The sequence below is a fragment of the Geotrypetes seraphini genome, chromosome 10 (assembly GCF_902459505.1).
Source record: "Geotrypetes seraphini chromosome 10, aGeoSer1.1, whole genome shotgun sequence".
Taxonomy (NCBI): Eukaryota; Metazoa; Chordata; class Amphibia; order Gymnophiona; family Dermophiidae; genus Geotrypetes; species Geotrypetes seraphini.
In genome coordinates, this window is record NC_047093.1 from 37,992,451 (window position 1) to 38,017,805 (window position 25,355).

The following is a 25,355-nucleotide window of genomic DNA, read 5'->3' on the forward strand; positions in this document are numbered from 1 at the left end:
AATTGGTTGCGCCATTAAAAAACAATTTTAAAAAAATTAGGTGCTCCAGGAGCAGCGCCTAGTGATGCCGAAGCCCAGAAGTGGGCAAGTTTAGGGTCAATGCTGGACTTCAGTGTCACTACGCGCTGATGGCTGTGATGCTACAAGGACCCTAGGCATCAGAAATGTAGGCCTGTAAAATCCTGGCCTACATTTCCAGCGCCTAGTCACGATTCTGTAAATAGCACCTGTCTGCGACTGACATGCAGCAGGCGCCCATTTACAGAATCGGGCCCGATATGTCTGTGTAGTTTAGTGGGGTAATCTTTAAACGAAACAAACGCATATACTTTCCCTTTAAAGCCGTTGCGAGTCACGCACATAGCCGCTACACAAGTTGAGCAACCTATTGGAAAATTACCCTCTATATAATGGGCAGGGGCAGCGGGACATCTTTTTGGCTAGTTGGTTGCTCCACACCCCAATCTCCAACCCTCCCCACCCAAGCTCTCTCGTTGTTGATGCTGTGTTGGGGAAAATATTGGTGGGGCCATGGCCAATGTGGTTCACTCCATTCTGCTTCCTATAATAGGGATGGTTTAAAAACTGCCCCCAAAATGTATCGCAAGAACGTCCCATAAATTGGACCTATTGGGAGCACATGAGGAACTTATCAGTTAAGGTTGTCAGATGTCAGGGAAAACCTCTTTTTAGAGAGGTGCCCAGGGGGATTTCCAAAACCCAACAGTCTGGGTTTTGTAAGGCCTTGAGCTCGGGCCACATCTGGAGGGCCTCCGAGCACGTGCGGATGCCACATGACATCATCACGTCGCATGCTCGGAAGCCTTCCAGATGTGGCACGGACTCTGGGAAAAAGAGATGAAGTTCATTTGCGGGAGGAATGGGGGTGGGGCCACTAACCTAGCCAGCAGATTAACTGTTCCCCTTAACTGAACCCATGACATCCTGTCTGTTTAGATTGTAAGCTCTTTCGAGCAGGGACTGTCTTCTTTGTGACTGTACAGCGTTGCGTACATCTAGCAGCGCTCTAGAAATAATAGTAGTAGTAGGTCATGTGTCCTCTTTTTTTTTTTTTTTTTGCCGAAGAAATCTAGTAACCCTACTTACCAGAGAAGTCCAGCTCTAGGCAATCTTGCATGGGGAGGGGGCATGAAGGCTTGAGGAACTGTGAGACCATCTGTAAGAAAATTAAAGCTGAAGCCTCTGCTTGGCCTAGATTGGTAGCATGGAATGTTGCTACTCCTTGGGATTCTAGAATCTTGCTACTCTTTGTGGATTTTGCATGGAATGTTGCTACTATTTGGGGTTCCGGAATCTTGCTTACTCTGAGATAATGGAATGTTGCTTCTCTTTGGGTTTTGGCCAGGTACTAGTGACCTGGATTGGCCACCGTGAGAACGGGCTACTGGGCTTGATGGACCATTGATCTGACCCAGTAAGGCTATTCTTATATCAGGTCTGGTTTTTTCTAGACTGAAGATCTCTTACCCTCAGTTTCAGCAGTAGGAATAGCTTTCATCATCAGCCTTGAGGAGTGCAGTAGTGTGTTCACTTCTTTCTCTCTGCTGCTGAGTGAAGTCTGCAGAAATAGGTTTTCCTTTATTACATTTCATGATGACAGACAGGAGGAGGAAACACTTCTGAGGAATGATAATGTTTATTATAAAGCTACTTCCTGGAAGTGAATTACATGATGCACTGATCTAGGGATAACATACAGGGATCCAAAGCTAAATGGGGAGCTTGGTTTCACAATGTATTTGGCAAATCATAGGACCAACGAGACAGATTTCTGATGTTTAAAGACTAGATTTTCTTTCATCATTTCATGCTTACCTTTTTATAGTTAATTAAGATGTCTGTTCCTGGGCTTTCCACGTTCATTTTCTTCCTAGTCAGCATGGATTCTGAAAGGGAAGCACAGCCCTTTGCTCTTTATTACATAATTTCCACAGCCATAGATCTAGTAGGGAATGGGTCTTGATATGCTGCCTTTCTGTGGTTACAATCAAGGCAGTTTACATATTATAGGCAGGTTTTGTTGCTTTCCTTAGATCTACACTATTAAGGAACTCGGTAAAGCTGCCACCTGGTCCTCAGTTCATACCTTCACTTCTCACTACTGTCTGGATTTTTTTCTCCAGACAGGATGGGCACTTTGGCCAATTTGTATATCAATATATATTTTTCTTTGGCCAACTCTCCCACCATCCCATCTCTGTTATCTTGGAGGTCACCCATCAGTGAGAATATGCTGCCTGCTTCTCCCGGGATAAAGCACAGTTACTTACTGTAACAGGTGTTATCCAGGGACAGCAGGCAGATAGTCTCGCAACCCTCCCACCTCCCCGGGTTGGATTCTTAGCTGGCATATTTTAACTGAAGGACCGCGCGCCCTCATCGGGCGGGAAGGCACTCGCGCATGCGCAGTTTGGGCTATCGCAAACTTTTTGAATTCTTAAAGTGGCGATGCACTTTTAAAGTGGTCCGTACCAGGGCTCTGTCGGTGACATCACCCATCAGTGAGAATATCTGCCTGCTGTCCCTGGATAACACCTGTTACGGTAAGTAACTGTGCTTTATAGGCAGGTTCTTATTTTGAACCTGGGGCAATAGAGTGTTAAGTCACTTGCCCAGAGCCACAAAGAGCTGTAGCAGGAATCAAACCCAGTTCCCCGGGCTGCTGCACTAACCACTAGGCTACTCCACCCCTACCTGGGGATTGCTTTGGAACTGCTTTGTTTTCCTATAATCTTTATTATCTTTAGTGGACAGCTATAGTAACTATTTAAGGTAGGGGTGTCCAACCTGCGGACCCGTGAAGTATTTTGTGCGGCCCCGGTCGAGGGCGATGCAGTGTTTTCCTCTGCTGCCCCCGGGTGTTTACTGTCTTGCCAGCTCCCTCCTTTGTCTTGCTGCAGCATTTGCGCGTTTGTGCAGCCCCAGAAACATTTTTTTTTTTGGCCAATGCGGCCCAGGGAAGCCAAAAGGTCAGACACCCCTGATTTAAGGAATCTTTTTCCAAAACACCGACAGGGACTGATCCGTAGATTTATTCAGCATTTTTTTTGACTGATTATAGGTGAGCCAAATGCTATGTACACCTAAAAAAGACAAAATATTATTTGTGGATCTTCCTTAGTTTCTACTCACTAAGGCAAATGTTTTGAGTGCTACTAGAGGTCAGAAGAATGGTTATAGGATGTCAAGAAGCTAAGTTAGAAGGGGGATTACTAAATAGATTTGGAAATGTTTGTAGTTTTACTGATTTGAACAATGGACAGCAGAGGGAGAATGGCAAAAGCTCTGGATAAAATTCTAGACTTATGCAATAATAACAACTTGAAGTTATGGACCACTGCTTCTTAAACTGGTATCCAGTATGATCCCGTTTTAAGAACTGAGACTCCGATGCACAAAAGGATTCCTTGCAAGTAAGACTGGCTTTAACCAGTCTTACTTTTAAGAAAACTTTCCTGCTGTTGTTCAAAAGGGTTCTCCGTAGCTGCTACTGATCATCCTAGCAGCCACCAAGAACCCTATGCAAATGTATCGCAAGGAGCTCATTAGTATTTAAATGAACTCTCCTTGCAATGCATTAAAGGGAAAGCCCTCCCCTTTTAGGGTCGCTATTTTCTGGCAGCTCCGGAGCTGCTTCTAGCTGCTGTGCATGTGTTGTACATTCATACAACACACGCACAACAGCTGCACCCCTTTAAAAAGAAATTATGCTGCCTTCTCCTTCTCTCCCATCTGATACACGGCTTTCCCTGCTGGCTCTGGAGCTGTGAATCAGCTAATCAGGGCTGCCCCTGCTGGCTCCTGCACCAGGAAGAGGAAGGCCTGCCATTTTGAAGAGATGGCCCTGCAAGCAGGAGGGAGTGGGCTATACCTCCTGCTGATCTTCACAAGGTACAGGGGGTTAGGGGTGTGGGGGGTTCCGGGCAGCAGCAGCCAAGTGAGGGGTGTGTAGGGGGGGATATCGTTGAGGGGGACTTTTTATTTCCTGCTGTTTTCCCTGCCGCCTGATCAGCTGGGCCAGCAGGACTCTCCAAGGTCGCCAGTCGGCGGCTTCAGGTTTTCCCCTGCTGGCTTATCTGACAGGAAGGAGGACATGAGTTTAGCTTGCCAGACATAGATAAATGCTTGCACCTAGATTGGGAAAGCATAGGGTTACCATATGTCTGGATTTACATGTCCTCTTTTTAGAGGACTGTCCGGATGTCTTTCTAACCTGTAAGGAATTTGTCTGGGTTTTTGGCTAGGGGCTATGTCTGGGAGGGCCTCCAAGCATGGCAGGGAGGTCTTCGGCTAGCAGCACTTGGGAATCTCCAGCAGCCATACTAAACGCGATAAAATTTTGGGTGAACCTGAGCCCAAACTGGATGGGCCGTGGCCCACCCATGGCTACGCCACTGGTTGCAGCACACTTTTTATGCTTCTAAGAGTTTAATGAAATTTTCAGCAACCATTTATGTACTTACCCTAATAAATGTTCAATTTATGAGCATAGCTCATTGTTAGGAGTGTAAATCCTTTGAATATCGGTCGCTTTTCATGCATAAATTCAGAGCTGCCAATGGGGCTGACCCACTCAGTGGGAGATTCAGGGTCAGCCTCCAGCCTGCCCATCGCTCTGCCCCTGGCTCAGCTGATTTGAGGACCAGAAGGAAAAGGGGTAACTTCTGGGTGCCTTGGCAGCAGGCAAGGCCTTCATAAAAGGTAATTTCCTGCTACCGTGGGATTAATGGCAATATGAAATTACCTTTTATGAAGACCTTCCTGCTGTTGTGGCACCTGGAAGTAACTTAGCATGAGATCCTGGCCTGTCAGTGGGAGGGTGGAGCAACTTGGCAGGTCTGGAAATTCACTTTGTATATGAGTAAACAGCTGTATTTACTCTTTTTTAAAAAAAACAACAAAACAAAACCCAAAACAAAACCAATTTATTCAAAAGAACAAGTCAAGCACAGATACACTGGTACACAATTTTACAGTGATATAGAAATAAAACCCCCAAGAAATACAACACAGGGAAAATAGCATGAGTCCAGGTGTTGGTTCTTACAACCCAGACCTGACCAACAAGAAGTTACCCTACAACCAGACTACCCCTTCCTCCCATCCCACTAGCCCACCCTCTCAATGATTAACAATAGGCAACAAAGGTGCTGCTTGTATTTATAATCTGTCTCTTTACAGTGGGGCAGAGAATATCTAGATAAGGGGACTAAACAGACAAAAAAGACCTTACTCCGGCTTCTAGAGAAATGAGCCGACATAGATAAGTATTTACTCTTTAATGCACATACCTTTCGGGAGCATGTGATCTTGGATATCAGCCCTCAGCTCAGTGAGAAACACATCTTCCACCGAGTCCTGAGATACATCACTAAAGTGAATCTGAAAAATAAACAGTGCAGGTTCATTCAGGTTTCAATACAGCCATGGGCAACACTGCCTGGGGCATCAAATTTTGAGGAAACTCGGGACCCAGATGATAGCCATTGGAACTGGGGTTGACGGCAGTTAAAGAATAGAAAGGGAATGGTGGTTGAAGTGAATTGGGGTGGAGATGGAGGTGGGTATGGAGAGGGATAGGGATATGATGTATTCCGGAAAGGCATTTTAGATCTGGTGTTAAATGATCATAATAATTACAAGTCAAAGATCTTGATGCTTTTTTGGAGTGTGTTTCTGTTTCTCTCTATGCTTATTTTTATCTCTATTTTGTTTACTTTAATTATTATTTGAATTCTATGTTTAAATTATTTATTCATTACTTGTTGGAATATTTCATTTCTATCTCTATCTCTACCTCAGTCTTTTTATTTTTCATACTGTTTCTTCAGGTACTTTAGTTAGATTGTGAGCCTTTGGGACAGTTAGGGAATTTCCAAGTACCTATCTTATTTATTTAGTTTTTATTTATTGTATCTTTAATGCATCATTTTTGTAAACCGCTTAGAAACCTCACGGTTATTAGCGGTATATAAGAATTAAATTAAATTAAATTAAGAATTAAATTAAATTAAATCAGATACCTGGGCTAAACAATTCTGCTTGCTTTATACTCATACTCTGTAGCCTCTGACAGAGAAACTCCCTATCCCCGTAGTTCTCCATTCCTGCCTATGGATGGCAGCCAGTAGATGTCACTCTTAACTTACATTTAAACTAATAAATTCCTTTCAGTAGACGATAGATTGTACAGAGAAGAGAATTTTTAAAGGCTTGCAAAGAGTCTGTGGGCCTACAAACTGATTTTTAAAGTGAAACGCCATGCCAAGTTTACCTTTAGAAATCTACAGGCCATCAACTCTGTGGCAATCTATTACCACCCATACTCTGCTGGTGTGAAGAACATAGGATTAAGAACATGCCAGGATTTTTTTTTTAATTATTATTTATTTATAGAATTTTATAATATTACCAAGCATATACATCTTGTACAGTAAAGTGAGATCAATAACATAATAAACTAAGTTTCCAATAAACTAAGTTTCCAAAGTTGAAATATACCATAATACGTAGTTAAATGTAAAAATAAAAATAGAGAATTGGCTGTTTCAGCCACTCTCTTGCTGTCTGTGGCCTTGGCTCAAGACAAGAATTGGATATTAAAACTTTTCTTTAAAAATAGGTCCAAGGACTTCCTGGGATATCATATTCAGATTTTTCCTGATGTCTCTAGAGAGACTCGAAAGAGAAGAAAAGAATTTCTACTTCTGAAACCTGGAGTGACTCAAATAGGGGGTATTTTCTTTTTGAGATATGTTCTTCAAGGATAAATATCTAACTACACATGTAAATGAGTAGTTAGATATTTATCCTTGAAGTACATTTTTACAGACCCATCTCATCTGATAAGTTTTCTCTCAGGGAAACGTCTTGAGAAAGGAATAACAGCGCCCAAGGAAGGTTAGCTCCCTGCACTGTAGTAAGACATGGTTTTCCTGTTAACTCATTTGACTTATTTTGTTCTACTCTTTAAATCTTGGATCCAATTATTGAGGACTAGTGTGTGATCAAATTAGATCATTTATTACATGCCACGATTTTAAAATGAAATTCCAGCGCATACTTGAGCTGATGTCCCTCAGCCCTGTCCCTTTTCCATTCAGGGAGAAGTGCTGGCAGCCTGGGTACTTTTCTCTGCTGAGGAGGAAGGGCAGTTTTTAAGGGGCATTTTCCACAAGTGAACGTTTATTTTACCTGTAAAAACTCCTTTAAAACTGCTCCTATAAAATCCATGAGGAATGAGGAAACTGTTGTAATTGTTCAAACATGAAAACATCCATTTAGAAACCATTTCTTAGTAGCAATATATCACATCTTATGCTGACTGAAGGTCTTCATTGATGACCCAATCGCTACTCTTCCTTCCACTGTTACAAGCAAAAAGTAAAACATATTTCATGCAATACAATCTTTCTGAAAGTAGCAAGAATATTTTTTGGCTTTCACCATGCAACAAATATAGATGGTTAGGTACAACAACCTGTTTCAAGGACAGCTAAGATCCTTGAACGGGGTCAGTTTTAGATATGCCGAGGCTCAGCTGGCCCTAAAAGATATTGGCAGGCCATGCCTTCTTCAGCACTGGGTCAACTAGAGGAACCCAATGGCATGTGGGCACAGGGTAGTTTGTCTGGTCGCATTCTTCTAACACCAGCCCTGCTCCTGGATCATCAATTTTTCTGAATAAAACTAAACTTTAAACTGTACATGTGCCGGAGAACGCCACTGGCTGAAATCCCGCACTCACAATGACTTTGTTCACTTCAAATTCCTGCTTCCTTCCTTCCAATCCATTCTTTTGCTTGAGAAACAAGACTGCCACACCCGCTTGACTGATTCTCTTGGATCCAACCCCCGCTGTCTCTTTACTGTGCTTAACTCTCTACTCAAAGTGCCCTCACTTCCGACTCCTCTTTGCTTTTTTCCCCAGACCATGTGTGAGTACTTCCATGACAAGGTTCATAAGATTAACCTTCAGTTCTCAACTGTGTTGCCCCTGCCTCTCCTTCCTCCTGTCCGCCACATCGACCCCTGGCACCTTTTCTTCCCTCTTGGAAATCACGGAGGAGGAAATTGCACATCCTCTCTCCTCCTCCAAACTCACTACCTGTTCCTCAGATCCCATCCCCTCCCGTCTTCTGATCACCATCTCTCCTACTATCATCCCTGTTATCTGTAATATCCTCAACCTATGGCTCTCTACTGTGACAGTACCCAATGCCTTCAAACATACTGTAGTTACGTCACTCCTGAAAATCCTGTCACTGGACCCTACCTGCCCCTCTAATTATTGCCTCGTCTCCCTCCACCCCTTCTTATCCAAGCTACTTGATCATGCTGTCCAGTGAAAATGTCTTGACTTTCTTTCATCTTGAGCTATTCTTGACCCGCTTCAATCAGGCTTTTGCCCTCTCCACTCTATGGAAACTGTCCTTACTAAAGTCTCCAATGACCTGCTCCTGGCCAAATCCAAAGGCCTCTACTCCATCCTCATCCCCCCTTGATTTATCTGCGACATTTGACACTGTCCTCGCTTGGATTCCAGGGCTCTGTTATCTCATGGTTTTCTTCCTATCTTTCTCATCACTTTTACTGTACACTCTGGAGGATCCTGCTTTGATGCCATTCCACTATTGGTTGGCATACCTCAGGGCTCTGTCCTGGGACCTCTTCTTTTCTCCATCTATACTTCCTCCCTTGGTGTGCTCATTCCTCCCATGGCTTCCAATACCTCCTCTATGCTGAGGACTCGTAAATTTACCTCTTTGCACCTGAAATTTCTACTGGAATTCAGACCCAAGTCTCAGCCTACGTGGCTGACACTGCCACCTGGATGTCTTGCCACCACTTAAAATTAAACATGGACATGACTGAATGCCTTATCTTTCTTCCTAAACTTGCTTCTCCCCTTCCTTTGTTCTCCATTTCAGTGGATAACACTCATCTTCCTTGTCTTGTCAGCTCACAACCTCGGGGTCATCTTTGATTCGTCTCTCTTTCTCCTCGTTTATCCAACACACTAACAAAACTTGTTGCTTCTATCTATACAACATTGCTAAAATCCGGACTATCCTTTCTGAGCATGCTGCCAGGACCCTCATTCATGCTCTCATCACCTTTTGCCTAGATTACTGCAACTTGCTTCTCGCAAGACTTCCGCTAAGCCATCTCTCTCCCTTTCAATCTGTTCAGAATGCTGCTGCGCGCCTCATATTCCGCCAGGATCGTTATGCTCATGCTACCCCTCTCCTCAAATTGCTTCATCGGCTTCCTGTTCACTTCTGCGTACAGTTCAAATTCCTCGTACTGACCTAAAGTGTATTCACTCTACGGTTCCTCAATATCTCTCCTTTCCTATCTCTCCCTACACTCTGCCCCAGAAACTCCGTTCGTTAGGTAAGTCTCTCTTATCTGTACCTTTCTCCCCTATAGCTAACTCCTTTCTTTGTCCCTTCTGTCTTGCAGCACCGTAGGCCTGGAACAACCTGCCTGATTTGGTATGTCAAGATTCCAAGCTGAAAGTCCATTTTTTTCGAAACTGCATTTAATTCCTAATCCTACCAACTTGTAAAGCACCTCATTTGTTTGTCATGCTCTCTATAGTCCCCTATCCTCTCTCTCTACACCTTTACATTTCCCAGTATGAGCAGCATATGTTGATCCACCCTGTCGATCTTGTGTATCTGTCGTAATTAGATTGCAAGCTCTTTGAGCAGGGGCCGTCTCTTACATGTTTAATGTACAGCGCTGCGTGTGTCTGGAAGCACTATAGAAATAATGAATAGAATAGAAACTTTAAAATCAAATAGTTTATGCATGTGAAAAGACTGTATTTGGAAGTTGATGTTTAGTTTGACATGAAGCTCTATTTTACATAGAATATAGGGTTAGAACTTAGACATCCAGTTTGGAACCTGCTCAGTTCGGGTGGCTTTTTAGAAAAGGTTCTGCTGACTTAGAGGGTCTTCTAAAATACTTGCAGACATGCGTGTGTATGTGTTGGCATGTGCAGCAGGGGGAGCCATTTTACAAAGACATCGAAAGAATGAACAGTATGAACCCGGAAGCTTCTACATGGTGATTTTGCAACTTCTAGTTGTAAGGGCTGACACTAGTTCCTTTACTTTACAAACCTATATGTGAGAGTGCTGCCTATTAAGTAGTGAGGCTGCATTTTTAATGTAGTTTCACTTCAAAGAAGTACAAAAACTACATGTGATTAAGCAGAGAGACTTCTTTTAATCTCTTCGGTAAAAGAGCTATATTGCAACCTATAGGGCTCCTTTACAAAGCTGTTATGATAGCGGTTTTAGCGCGCGCTGAATTGCCACGCGCGCTAGACACAAACGCCAGCATTGAGCTGGCATTAGTTCTAGCCGCATAGTGCGGGTTTAGCGCACGCTAAAATGCTGCGTGCGCTAATAATGCTATCGCAGCTTAGTAAAAGGAGCCCATATTGTGAAGACACTATATCAGTTGAGTAAGAATAGGGTAAGCAAAGATGATCTTTTAATGTTGAGGGGATGTGGGTAATGCTATTGTTATAAAATAGACTTTATTTAAAAAACGTTTTGTATCTCACCTCAAGCTTACAGGATGAGGGGAGTAATCAACACTGTTGTTCAAAATACTAGGTCAAAGTACTTAAGTAAAAATAAATGTATACACTTCTCCCTCCGTATTCGCTGTGATAGGGGATTAACAGAACCGCAAATACTGAAAAACCGCAAATAACTTTTTATATGTTATTTGCTGTTTTCTATTAAAAGAAAACCAAAAAAACTCTGTGGAGTGACGATGTTCCTAAATGGACTTTATTTGAAAGTGTCAAAGTTCCAAAGGTACACTGAAATCATGCACATAAAATAATTCCATCCACATAAAAATAAATCATCCACATAAAAGCCTTAAAGGACCATCGTGAATCCGCAAAAAACATGGTGGGAGACCTGGCCTGTTTCTGAAGGAGAGGCAAAACGCGGTGAACAAAGTGCTGGGAATCAGTGATTTTCTCTGTAAACACTTGGAATCAGCGATTTCTCTATGCAAGCTGATGTAATTTTGGGGGGGAGGAGCCAGCAAGCTAAAAACCGTGAATAATCGCAACCGCAAATGCTGAAACCGTGAAAACGGAGGGAGAAGTGTATTTTAATACTTAAGTATACGTAAAAGTACAGTGAAAAACACAGTAAAAAATTCATTTAAATAAAAGTAAAAAAGTATCGCCTAATATTTTACATTTTGAGTAAAAAGTACAGTGAATGCAACTATTGTTAATGTTTTTATCCCAACAGCTTTATTGCTCTGCAGTTCAATCCATTTTGCTTTCAGTAAAACTAAATTTTTGAAAGTGACTGTCCCTTATGTGAGTGTGCTTGTGATTCATTGATCCAGCAAAGCTAAAACGGTGTTCAACAATGCACTAGCAGAAAGTGGATTGTTCAGTCTTGTAAAAGAGGGAGTTAGTTATTATACAATCAAATGATTTTAAAGAAAAGTAATGCAAAAACAGTGAAGGAGTGGGTGTGGCCTGTGCATGTGGCAGAAGACTCGGGGGGGGGGGGGGGGTTAAAGTTCTGACCTTGACTTTGTATATCTGGAAGCAAACAGGCTGCATCCCCATGCGCACATAGTAAGAGGTAACATCTGTGATGAAAGGATCAGAGGCCAGTTGTTTGCTAGGTGAAGAAGGCTGCAAAATTAAATCATAAAAACAAGTATAATTAGTTAATCATTGGATTCACCAAAATACAAGGGCTTTTTAATCATATGCTGTTTATGTAGCTCATTTTAGGGTTATCAATTTTCAGTAAATTTGCTGTCATTAAAAAAAAAAAAAAAAAAAAAAGCAAGAGACAGGGCTATAAAAACACGTTTCATATGAGCAAAAATGTCATTCACAATAGGGCCCATTTTGCTAATGGCCTCAGGCTCTGTGAGACTGCACAGGTCAGGATTTGGAGATTACATGTCTGTGCACAGGTAATTTTTAAAAGATTTTCTTCCACATGTTAAGCATGTTTTTCATGTGGAAAAGGGCTCTTGTAAAATTTTGCATGGGAACGTATGTGTAAAAAGTGGCTGCATGGAAAGATTGCACGTAACTTTTCTGCAGTCTGAAATGTGATGTGTGCATATGCACAAGTTTACAATTGGCTTGAATCAGATGAAACGGTGGGAGAAGATCCTACCATGGACTCCCTGGAGCAAGCAAGTTCTTTGTGATATAAGCACATAGGCATTTTTTTCTTGGCATTTCACATAGATGCCCCATTACAAAATCAAGACCAAAGGGAGACTTTGTGGGAAAAAAGAGACCTTGTCAGTGACGTACAAGTGTGTGCGCGTAGGGGGGGGGGGGAACAGCCCAAGTTACCAACTAACTCTGAAAGGCAACACCATAAAATCATCCACGGAGGGAGGGAGAAACTTTAGAGTATGGCTAGACCCGCAAACCTGGACATGACGATACACATCCAACACATCGTGAAAAACACTTATGGCAAACTTTACTGTGTCAGAGGACTAAAATCCTACCTAACCATCAAGTAATGTCCAACGTAGTAATATCCCTAGTACTCTCAATCTTCGACTACTGCAATGCAATCCTGCTGGGCATTCCAAACTACACGATCAGACAGATCCGCAAGTACAAAAAACACAGCAGCTAGATTTCTGATGGGAAAATCAAAGCAACGAGTGCCACCCCAGTACTGAAAGAGTTACACTGTCTCCCAATTGAAAGCAAGGTGAAATTCAAGATCATGTTGCTGACACACAAAATCATTCATCTGTCAGAACCGCAATACCTAGCAATTTGGCAACCATGCACCAACACGCACCCTACGCTCAAGCGCAGAGAGAGGGGGGACATGATCGAGACGTTCAAGTATCTTACGGGCCGCATCGAGGCGGAGGAAGATATCTTCTTTTTCAAGGGTCCCACGACAACAAGAGGGCATCCGTTGAAAATCAGGGGCGGGAAACTACGAGGTGACACCAGGAAATTCTTTTTCACTGAAAGGGTGGTTGATCGCTGGAATAGTCTTCCACTACAGGTGATTGAGGCCAGCAGCGTGCCTGATTTTAAGGCCAAATGGGATCGGCACATGGGATCTATTCACAGGGCAAAGGTAGGGGAGGGACATTAAGGTGGGCAGACTGGATGGGCCGTGGGCCCTTATCTGCCGTCTATTTCTATGTTTCTATGTTTACTAGAAATACCTTCCTTCAGAGACATCAAATACAAAAGCATGAGAAACAGAATGTTCTCAGTGTTGACTCCAATGTGGTGGAACCCCCTACCGAAGGAATTAAAGTTGGGGGGGGAATAGCAACATGGAGGAAACAGCAGGCTACCCGCCACTTGGAACATGAAATAATTATAGTACATGTATCTAGATGGCATAAATACGAGGTAGATTCACATATATTTAGCTCATGTATTGTAACACCTTTACTGGAGCTCAAGCAAATCAATCAGAATTGGCTCCCCAGTCATTAGCAGCTGTATAGAAGCTCCCATTGAACAAAAAACATAATAGGATTTCACTGTGACAGACTCATAGGTAAAGACCCCCTTGCAGAACTAGAAACTCTGCAGGGAGCTTCGTTTGTAGGTCTACGGTGAAAGTTCTCTTGGACTGAAAACTGGCTTCATTTGGGCTCATTTTATAACAGGCGCCCACGTGACAACTCCAAAAAGCACTTATTTCAGTGTCTGTTATATAAAGGCAATATTGATGCCTTTGTACCGTCATCAGACAGGCTCCCACAATAGTCCTCAGTAGTGCACAAATTTATACCCGCTCTTAAGGTGTAAATATCTATGCTTGCACTCACATATTTTACTACATACACATTGTGAATTATGCATATAAGTATGTGCTATTTTGTTGTCACACAAAGATATACATGTGTATTTGGCCATATATTATATAATAATAATAATAACTTTATTCTTCTATACCGCCGTAGTCAGATGACTTCTAGGCGGTTCACATCAAAGAGGGCTGGACAATCAGCGAATTACAGAATACAAGAAGTGAGGGAACATCTTATTACACAAGAAATAGATAAGAGGAAAATATGAATCTCAAGTATGCAATATGGATCTCAAGTATGCAATATGGATCTCAAGTATGCAATATGAATCTCAAGTATGCAATATGGATCTCAAGTATGCAATATGGATCTCAAGTATGCGACCCAGGGAATAAAGCTGAGCAATCAGCGAATTACAGAATGCAAAAAGTGAGGGACAACATGTTATTCAAGAAATAGACAGAGGGAAAATATAAATTTATAAGTTTAGTGAGGTTTCTGTTTAGGGGATGAATCTGTCAAACAGTAAGGTTTTAATTACTCTCCGAAAGGCGCCAAAGGTCAGTCCTTTTCTATGTTTACATAAGAACATTAAGAATTGCCATACTAGGATAGATCGAAGGCTCAACAAGCCCAGTATCTTGTTTCCAACAGTGGCCAACCCAGGCCCAAGTACCTGGCAGAAACCCAAAGAGTAGCAACATTCCAGAGCTGAGATTGTGATGTCATAAAGCCTCATTCCACCAATGCCTAAGAGCCAAACTCACCAGCGATGTCACAATGGCTCGATTGTCTTATACTTGGCTCACATAAGAATACAAGAGTTGCCATATTGGGACGGACCAAAGGTCCATCAAGCCCAGTATGCTGTTTCCAACAGTGGCCAACCCTGGTCCCAAGTACCTAGCTAGATCGCCTTGAGCTTGTATAGCTTTGTGTAACTCATAAACAGAAGATTAGATTAGTAAAACAGATATTATGCTAGATATTATCCTAGGAATAAGCAGTGGATTTCCCCAAGCCATCTCTATAATGGCCTATGGACTTTTCTTTTAGCAAATTATCCAAAGCTTTTTTAAACCCAGCTAAGCTAACTGATTTCACTACATTCTCCGGCAACAAATTCTAGAGTTTAATAACACATTGTGTGAAGAAATATTTTCTCCAATTTTTCAATCCGTCAAAAATTACACTTGATGAGGTTAAAGGAAATACTTTTAAAACCAATAGGAGGAAATTTTTTTTCACTCAGAGAATAGTTAAGCTCTGGAGCGCATTGCCGAGGTTGTGGTAAGAGCGGATAGCGTTGCTAGTTTTAAGAATAGTTTGGACAATTTCCTGGAGGAAAAGTCCATAGTCTGTTATTGAGAAAGACATGGGGGAAGCCACTGCTTGCCCTTGATCGGCAGCATGGAATGTTGCTACTCCTTGGGTTTTGGCCAGGTACTAGTGACTTGGATTGGCTACCGTGAGAACGGGCTACTGGGCTTGATGGACCATTGGTCTGACCCAGTAAGGCTATTCTTATATTCTTGTTTTAAATCTACTACTCCATAGCTTCATCGTTTCATGCTCAATTCATGATTTAAACCGAGTAAGCAGAAGTATTGGTACTGGTGGTTGGAACACTTGCTGGCTTCCTCATTGCTCAGGTAGCTCAGGCAGGGGGGCTCCGGCAGCAAATCTCTTCTGCTGGTAGGGCTTAAGCATCCCTTTCAGCAAAGGTATGATATTGATGCAGCCGCAGTGGCAGCTGGGGTGCGGGAAAGAGAAAATGCTTGGCCCTCGCAGTCCACCCCTAGGCTCCCTCCAAAATTAAGTTCTGGCTACGCCTCTGGTTTTGCACGTGGAAAATGCTTTATAAAAGTACCCCCAATATGACTAACTGTGCACAAAAATATAATGATTAAATGTGCCTTCTTGAAAAAGGCTGGCTGTTCTTAAAATTCTTGAAGACTGTGAGTGAAAAATGTTTTCATGAGTGTAGTAATATACCAAGAGACGTATTTAGTCATATTTGGCAAATGTCACAACCTGGAGGCTTTGAAAACTGTCTTCTCTATGAATATTTTCCAAATCTCTATTTTGCGCACTCACACTATGTAACAATAAAGAATGATAGCATTTTGTCCAGTCTCCTACCATTGTAGCAAGCTTGGGAATCATGTGGCAAAGAGTACTGATGTTGCTCTCATACCATGGATCAACTTTGCCCAGGTACATGGAGACCTCACAGCACTCCATTCTATACAGTGTAGTGTGTTCCTAGGTAAAAAAAGAAGACACATTTATTTCAAAATACAATAAGATCTATAATGAAAAAGATGGCCTTCCAAAGTTTTCTTCTGACATTCTGACATTCTTCTGACATTCTAAAAATGACGCTGGAGATATATGTAAATTATCTTTTGCCATAGGCACAGGGCTTACATGACAAACAGGAGCCTGAACTTAAGAATCAATCTTTGGTTTTTCAGCTGGTAACGGAGAATCAAAAAAAAAAATGGATCCTCAATAATCATAGTAAAACAAATCAGAAACTACTCAAATATTATCCCCCAACCAACAATGAATCAAATATATAAAGCATTTTTTAATAAGAGAATTGAAGGCTCAGCTGACTGATGCACACTCAGAGGCAGATTCTACAAATGGCGCCGTAAGTTATGCCGCGGCAGGTGCCCTCCCTAACTTAATTGTTTTAATTGGTGTACCAATTGACTGCTCCAGTTAAAAAGTCATTAAAAAATGGAGGCACTGGAATTGCATTTACACAGCTGTCTAGCGGTGTCTAAGTTCAAAGTAGGTGTGGTTTGGGCTGGAAATGACCTTAGGCACCCTTAGGCGTGATTCTTCGTCAAAGGTAGGTGCCAGTAATGTAGGTCTTTAAAACCCTGGCCTACATTGCCAGTGCCTACCTTTAACAGGAGCCACGATTCTGCAAAAGGCGCTGTAGTGTGATTGATATGCGAATGGCGCCGTATTTGTGCCGTTTGCAGAATCTGCCACTCAGGTTCTAAAAACAGGTTCTTTAACATCCAGATTATAAAACAATCTTCGTTGCCCTCACCAAAGTGCTCTTTTTTACCAAGTCATAAATTTAAAAAAAAAACCCACAAAAAACAACCTAATTTCTATGCCTTACTTCTATGGAAATCATGTCCATGTGTGTCCCAAAAGTTTCACAAAACTAAAATCTTAGCAGCAGCAGCTTTGTTTGATATACCACATATTCAAAATATCTAAGCAGTTTACAAAAGCAATGAACCCAAAATGAGGAAGACAATGATTCCAAAGAGGTTAAGGGAGAAGAATTAACAACACAGTGCCAATATGCTGCAAATTTAGCTTACTAGAAAGAGGAAACAGGAAGGAAAAGCACACACAGTCACAAATCCAAAGGGCAACAAATGGGAATTCACCTGCAGTTAAGTCCCAAACTATATCCCAACTTAGATGAAACTTCCTACTAGAAAAGCTTGGGGGGAAATAGTGGGTCTTCAATGCTATTTTAATTGCTTAGGGAGGTGGGGGGAATGCTCTACGTGAAGAGATAGTGGAAATTTTTCAATAAAACATACTGAACTTAAAAAAGAGTCACAACTTGAAAACAAGAACTTTAAGTAGCTTCCAGCCAACCCACCTGTAGGAGGGAACCTCCAGCAACCATATCATTCTAATCATGAGAACCGCTTCTAAGAAACGACCCCCCCCCCTTTCCTCACTGTTTTCCCCTTCCCCTTGTTCCTCCCTTTAATTTTATTTTTATGATGTAATTCTCAATTTTCCCTTCCCCAAACACCTCTTGTATCTTGTTATGTCAATGTCTTCATCACAGTTTTATCATTATTCCACCTTATTTTTAAATTTTATATTTTTAGAATTGTAAACTGACCAGATACATGTCAATGGTCGGAATATCAAGGTATAATTAAACTTTGAAACTTGAAATTGCTACTGAGAAGAGTGAAGTCATCACGATGGAACATAGGAAACTGGAAAGGAATACCCATATGGAGGCCTCTATGTACGAGCAGAAGCATTTTAAACAAAATCATTCTTCACTTGTACTGACTTCCCCAAATATGTCCAGAAATACTGCTAGCTGTTGCCAACAATCCCAACAGTTCTCACACAGATATCCGCAACCTTCACAACTCCAAGCTGGTCAACTAGTATTGTCCTCCATAGGCTTCTTCAGGAAACAATGTAGAAATGCCTCGTCATCTAACTGCCATTGGACATACTCGGGGAAGTCAGCATGAGAGAAGAATGATATACCATAAGATTTTGGTTTTTGTGGAAAGTTTTGGGATAACGAGTGGAAATAATTTCTATAGAAGTAATCAGTGGCATAGTAAGGGGGGTGGCGGGCGGTCTGCCCTGGGCACCAGCACCACTCCTCCTCTCCGCCCCCCTGTACCTCTTGTTCACCGTTGGGAGTAACAACTTCAATGTGATCCTCGTGACCATGTTGGCTCCTGCTGATGTCACTTCTGGGTGCCACCCATAGGAAATAAAATCAGAAGGAGAACCGACGCAGCCGCAAGGAACATACTGAAGTTGAGGCACCCCTCCTCCTCTCTGCCTTACCCCACGTACACTCCCTTCCCTTCCCCCACACCTCTTGTTGTTCACCACCACAAGTAACAACTTCAACCCACTCCTCGTGACCATGTCAGCTCCCGCTAATGTCACTTCTGGGTGCCACGCATAGGAAGTGATGTCAGAGGGAAAGGATCCGATCACGAGGCATATGTTGAAGTAGTTGGTTGCGGTGGTGAACAACTAGAAGTATGGGGGAAGGGAAGGGGGGCATACAGCGTGGGGGTGGGTTGGGGAAGAAGCGGGAGGGGTGGAGATGGGGGTGGGGGAGGGGCACCACTGCCCAGGCGCCTCTCATCCTCGCTACGACACTGGAAGTAATGCATTTAAGAATAATAGTAATAATTATTATTTATTTTTTAAATACCGCTATACAAAAAAGTTCGAAGCAGTTTACAACAAGGAAAGTTAATACATACAGTGACATAATTTTTTTTTTTAAATTGGGACATTGCATGAAGTTCCAAAGTGGTACATTTTGAGTTCAATAATGTTTATTGACTTTGAAATCATAGATCCCCATGTCCACCAAGGCACCAACAAGATCTAGGCTTTATAAATTTATACCTCAGTCTGACAATAAGAATCCAACAAAACCAATACTTTTAGAAAATAAGGCAAACACTTCTGTTTTACAGCAGCTACTTCCTCATACTTCGGCACCACACAAACAGCATTCCACCAGACACAGTCTGAAAGTTCAGAGCTAATCTTCCAGCAAATCAAAATTTGCTGAATCACTAGACTCATTAATACATCAAATAACTTAGCTTCTGCTTTATTTAACACTGTAACAAAGGCTGCAGACCGCAGAACAACCAACCTGTAAGTTAGTGGAACATGAAATTTAAAAATAACTAAAACTCTTGCCCATATTGATCTCCAAAACAATTGTACATAAACAAATAACATATGTTGAAAAGTCCCCACCTCTAGATGACAAGACCAACAAACACCCAACCCCCTTTCGACAACCATGACACTTTATAGGGTATCCAAAGGACCCGATGAGCCACAAAAAAGAGTAACTGTGTCACTGAAGACAAGAGGGTAGGCCTATAAACCCTTGACCAAAGAGTCAACCAGTCATCTTCCCCCACTGTTCCCCCAAAATCATGCCCCCCAATTTGATCCAAAGTCACACATCGATTAATCCCCTTAAACTTCCGGTACATAGTTGAGGCTTTTTTGTTCTGCCCAATTAACTCCTCACAGAAATCTCGCAAAACATCTCCCTTCTGAATAAACCCTAATAACCTACAATCTTTCAAACAATGCCGAATCTGTAACCAACAGTAAAATTGGGACAACCCTAAACCAATCTCCTGTCTCAACTCCTCAAAAGCTTTAAACTCACCTCCATTCAGAAATTGAGTAACATACCGAATACCCTTGTCTTGCTAGTCAGCCCAACTAACCACAGCGCCCTGTATCCGTATCTCAGGATTAAGCTAAATGGAAACAAAATCAGCTATTGGCCATATCAGATCCAAACCCTCTGCTAAGAACTTAAGCACTCATGGTTCCACATCCATCACCACATTAGAAGGAACCCCGTTCTACACCTTCAATGCCAGCAAGCCAACTAAGGGAATCAGGGACATCAAAGCTCGCTGCAGTTGCAACCACTGAGGACACCACCCATCTCCCTCTGGCCGGAACCAGACCACTATTGCTGCTGCCATATAGGCATAATGATATATAGCCTAAAGTCAGGGAAATTCACACCCCCTGTACTCTTCAAAAATTTCTGTGGGGCAATTTTAGGGGGCTTACTCCTCCAAAGAAATTGCAACATTTTAGCCTCCAAACCCTGACAGAATGAGTGAAGAAATGGTATCAGCACCATACTCAAAATATAATTAACTTTAGGAGTCAACACCATTTTTATAGCCTCCAATCTGCCCCACCAAGACAAATGTAACAGGGACCAACTAGTAACCAGCTCATCTACAGCGGCAACCAAAGCCTTAAAGTAGCACATTTTGTAGGTGGTAAGGGTCCATGTACTAATCACATCTTGGCACATGGGTAGTGCGTGAACATTGGAATTTTATCAGGGGATGCCTCAGCATACCCCATGGTAAACCCTTTTAAGCTGCGGTAAGCATGCATTAATGTGTACTGCAGCTTGGTACAAACACTGTTGGGCTGATACTCAAAAGCGATTCCTGCAACCTGCATGAGACTAATATTCATCAGGCACTATTTCCTCAGACTAATGCAGATGTGCCCAAATAATGCAGGGATAGTTTGTGGGAAGATCCCCTTATCCTGATGGTAGCAATTTTCAGCACCACTCTCCGGAGCATAACAGAACAGAAATAAAAGCTGTCCTTTGTGTACATGGATTAGCTATCCAGATGTTGCCTAAATTTTGTCACTATCCAGAGAGCTGCAGTACTGACCATAAACTCAAATATTCTGTGGCAGCCACTATCTGGATGTCGCTGAATATCTCTCTTTGCTTGTTTTGTTTTTAACCTGAGGTGGCCATTTAAAAAAAAAATAAATTGCTGACTGCTGTGAGCTCAATAATTCCCCTGGTGATTTTTAACTATTAGTAAACTAATGATATAGAATTGCCTCTTGTCAATCTAGCTTTTATTTTTTTTTGTAATTATTTATTAAATTTTCACTTTAATTCACAAGAATAAATCTTGCACCATGTAACACAGAAAAAGAAACCATTGAAACAAAACTTTTCAAATACAGAAGTAAAACTTTGCCCCTTCCTTAGACCACAATATGAGGGAGTGGTAATCGCATAATAATGGAGATAATTAAAGTACTAAGTTCAGAGGAAAAAGTTTAATCAATCCTTAATGATTTTTTTGACTTCTAGAAACTCCCTCAAATGGTCTGGAGAAAAGAAGTATACTTAATTCCCAAATACCTCACCACACATTTACAGGGATAAGCTAAAAGAAATGTGTCCCCCAATTTAAGAGGCTCTTGACGTAAAGAGAGAAAATCTTTTCTTCGCTCTTGAGTAACTTTTGAGACATCTGGCTATATCCAAACTCATTGCTCTTGAAATAGTTTTTGAAAATTTTTAAAGTATAATCTTAAGATCATATTTAAGCTTTGCTCAAAAACAAAAGATATTAGAAGAGTAGCTCTTTCAGTATCTACATTCAAAGTTTGTTCCAAGAGAGTGGCAACATTCCCAAAATCAATCTATCTCCTCCAACCTTGCTTTTTAGCAACTCAAAGGCCTTGTTCAGTGCAAGTACTTACATTAGTGGCTGAAGAATGTTGCTGCAGATCTAGGACTGGTATATAGTAGAACTGTAAGTTTGCCTTTACAGTTAGCAGTGGTCGTCTTGCTTCACTTTTCCTGTGACAAACACAAACATAGGGCCTGATTTACTGTCCATGAGAAAAAACATGCCCCTGCCCAAACTGAACAGATCTATATTGTAGGCTTCCCAATAATAATAATATTCCTGGAAGCTTTACATATTTCCACATGGACAACTTTTTTTTTTTTTAAATTTCAGCACAGAAAGCAACATTTGCAAATTCTTGTGCAGTTTTTTGTTGATTTTTATCCTCATTGCCTTCAAGGATCCTGTATTGATCTTATAATTCATGCCTTTTAAACAGCCAGCTAAACAAAGTCAACATCCAACGGAAGACTCCTGTTTTTAAAAAAATTCCAACTGTTTATTGCAAATGAGTGAAACAATTTATTGCATTGCAGAGAGTTGAAAACAAGAGTTCTGCCCATACAGGATGAATCCTTAAAGCTGGATGCTGATCATTTGGTTAACAAATTTCCTGACTGAAAGAGTGGATGTTGACTGACTCGAGAGATGAATTCTTAATTATTGCATAGACGTGAGATAAACTTTAGTGAAAAAGAGGATGTCTCTCCGACTGGATGCACCATTTGTATGACTGGATAAATGCAGGGTTCATTGTTGGAAGGATGCTGGATTCTTTGGTGAAAAAGAGGATGGTAAGAGCGGATAGCATAGCTGGTTTTAAGAAAAGTTTGGACAATTTCCTGGAGGAAAAGTCCATAGTCTCTTATTGAGAAAGACATGGGAGAAGCCCACACCAAGTCACTGCCTGGGGTGGTCCGCCCCCCTGCCCCCCTTGTTAAGCTACTGCTTCTTACATGAGTGTCATGCTATTAACTCAAACCCTACAAGACAACAAGCTCTTTGTCATGTCCAGTTATAAGGAATCATGCTCTGTGAGAAGAATCCCTCTTTTGCGGGATGACAAAACCAACATACCTCTTATATCTCTTATATTTCTCTTATATCCAATAAATTTAAGCTTGGAATCTGATACTGACTGGGTTTCAATAGACTCAGGATACAAATCTGACATCCACACCCCTTGGCATGCCATTGTGTTTCATCATTACCTCAAAGAATAGTATGCTTTGGCCAATCTTCCTAAAACTCTGTCATCTCCCAAAACGACAATTCTGGCAGTGTACATTTTTTTCGGACGGAGGGTATTCTCAATGATGAGGCCAGACTTCCTGTGCAGGGTCCCAGAATTTTTTGCTGTGGATGCCTCGCAAGTGTCCGGAGCCAGAGCAGCTGAACTTAACACTGGAATCTTTTTCTTCATGCAGTGCCTCCTCTGAAGCCTGGAACTCTCCTTATTGCTACTGGTGCACGAGATCTCTTCGGTGGATGGAGGTAGGTCTCCTTCGATTCCACTATCCGCGGACACCACAGATATCCTCGACTGGTCATTAAAGCCATCCAGGTCTTCACTGCTCTGTGATGCTGGCCTTGTATACAGGAAAAGCTCCTTCCCTTGAGTAGGAGACAAAGCACACTCTGTAATTTAAGCAGTTTCATTATTTAGAATTCTGTTGTACCTATCATTTTTATGACTCAGAATTCAGCTTTATTGTTATGTTCTCTGAGAGTAGTTTGGGAGATTATATGGGGATCTTGATACCCCCAGATACTGACTAAATTGATCCCTCCTTCCACTACCTTTTACAGCTTGCCACAATGATATGCAAGGTCATGCATTTAAGCTGCAAAAAACCGAAGAATGGTACAGTTTAGGGGGTGAAGAACTTATGTGCACGACAGAAAAGGGGGCTTGGGTGTGATTGTATGTTATTTATTTTTTATTTATTCAATTTTTCTATACCGTTCTCCCAGGGGAGTTCAGAACGGTTTACACGAATTTATTCAGGTACTCAAGCATTTTTCCCTGTCTGTCCCGGCGGGCTCACAATCTACCTAATGTACCTGGGGCAATGGGGGTATTAAGTGACTTGCCCAGGGCCACATGGAGCAGTGTGGGTTTGAACCCACAACCCCAGGGTGCTGAGGCTGTAGCTTTAACCACTGTGCCACACACTCCCCATGATCTTAAGGTGGCCAAATAGGTTGAAAAGGTGATGGCAAGTGCTAGAAGGATGCTAGGGTGCATAGGAAGAGCAATGGCCAGTAGGAAAAAGGAAGAATTGATGCCCCTGCATAAGACTCTGGTAAGACCTCATTTAGAATATTGTGTACAATTCTGGAGGCTGCACCTTCAAAAAGATATAAAAAGGATGGAGTCGGTCCAGAGAAAGGCTACTAAAATGGTGTGTGGCCTTCGTCATAAGGTGTATGGGGACAGACTTAAAGATCCCCACTCTTTCCTGCTCATGCCATTGCTGGTTTAAAATGGCTGCTGAGACTTCCTTCAGCAGCCTTCTGAGACTGCTGCGGGAGATCCTGGAAGCCATTTTGAGACTGCAGGCATCTTTAGAGCTAGCTTTGGACTGCCCATTATCCTCCACATGGGCTTATCTACAGAGAAAACCACAGAGAAAAAACCCTCAACTTTGATTCAATTGTATCCTCCCACATCTTTGAGCTTCTAGGTAAACCAAATCTGCCCTAACTGGCAAAGATACCAGGATCATTAATTTGCAACTACAAGACTTTTCTCCATTTCTTCCTTTTCCCAAATACAGGTACAGCAGTAGTGAAAATTTCCCACCACCAGAAGACATCTTCCTTACACACATATAAGCCTAGCCCCTCCACTGAACAGGTCCAGTATAAGTAGTAACAGTGCAAGCTTCTCATACACACATACAAACATGTTATTTAGATTTCTCTACCCTAACTAGGTGACTACTGAGCTCTGGCACAGTCATCCCTGAAAGAGAAAAGGGGGTTTGGCTTATAATCTGTATATGGAAGCATCTGTTGAGTTGATGAGGATGTCTGGGCTACATCACAATGGGAAAAGACCACTTTAGTCCAAATGGTTATTAGGATTTTTGCTAGGTGAGTCCTCATACTGGGCATAACATGGAGATACTGTAGTTTTGGTCACAGCTATAAATGAAATTCTGCATTACCTGGATAAGGTAGTTATCAGCCATTTTTAAAATACCAATATATATATCTGGGGGAGGGTCAACAAATAAAATACAATGAAAGGAAAACAATTTACAATATGCTTCCACTAACAATAAACCTACTCTTTATAAACTAACTTCAGTTAGATTCTCTTCCCTCAGCTGTGACCTTAGACTCAGGAGAATCTCTGAAAATTGAGTTTTCCTCGCTAATATTGGGTATTGTTATTGATTCATTCTTACATTTAAGGATCAACTAAATTCTCTCGTTAAAAAATGTTTCTTTAGCCTCTGTATCCTGAGAAGAGTGAGAGCGCTCTTTCATCAGCAACACTTCTCTGTATTGGTTCAGTCAATTATCTTGTCAAAGTTGGATTATTGCAACTCAAAGGTCTCTCAAAGGTCAGTCTGCAGAGACTTCAATTGAAACAGAGCACTGCTGCCAAGCTCATTTTTGGTAAGAGTAAATTTGATCACGTAACCCCATCGCTCAAGGAATTACATCGGCTTCCAGTGTATCTTAGAGTTCAATTTAAGTGCGTTTGTATTGCATTTAAAATTC

The 25,355-nt window shown here is 41.8% G+C and overlaps 1 protein-coding gene across 3 annotated transcripts in view; it reads right to left on the minus strand.

The window, feature by feature from the left end:
* The window catches only part of PIK3R6 (phosphoinositide-3-kinase regulatory subunit 6), a 131,421-nt gene that overhangs the window by 12,748 nt on the left and 93,318 nt on the right, over positions 1-25,355 (minus strand). For all 3 annotated transcript variants that reach the window (XM_033960014.1, XM_033960012.1, XM_033960013.1), the window contains 7 exons: positions 22,832-23,234; positions 21,691-21,790; positions 15,988-16,110; positions 11,603-11,713; positions 5,313-5,403; positions 1,837-1,907; positions 1,489-1,579 (listed from right to left, as the gene is read on the minus strand). In XM_033960014.1, coding sequence (XP_033815905.1) covers positions 1,489-1,579; positions 1,837-1,907; positions 5,313-5,403; positions 11,603-11,713; positions 15,988-16,110; positions 21,691-21,790; positions 22,832-23,234 — 990 coding nt within the window. The remainder of the gene's footprint in view (positions 1-1,488; positions 1,580-1,836; positions 1,908-5,312; positions 5,404-11,602; positions 11,714-15,987; positions 16,111-21,690; positions 21,791-22,831; positions 23,235-25,355) is intronic.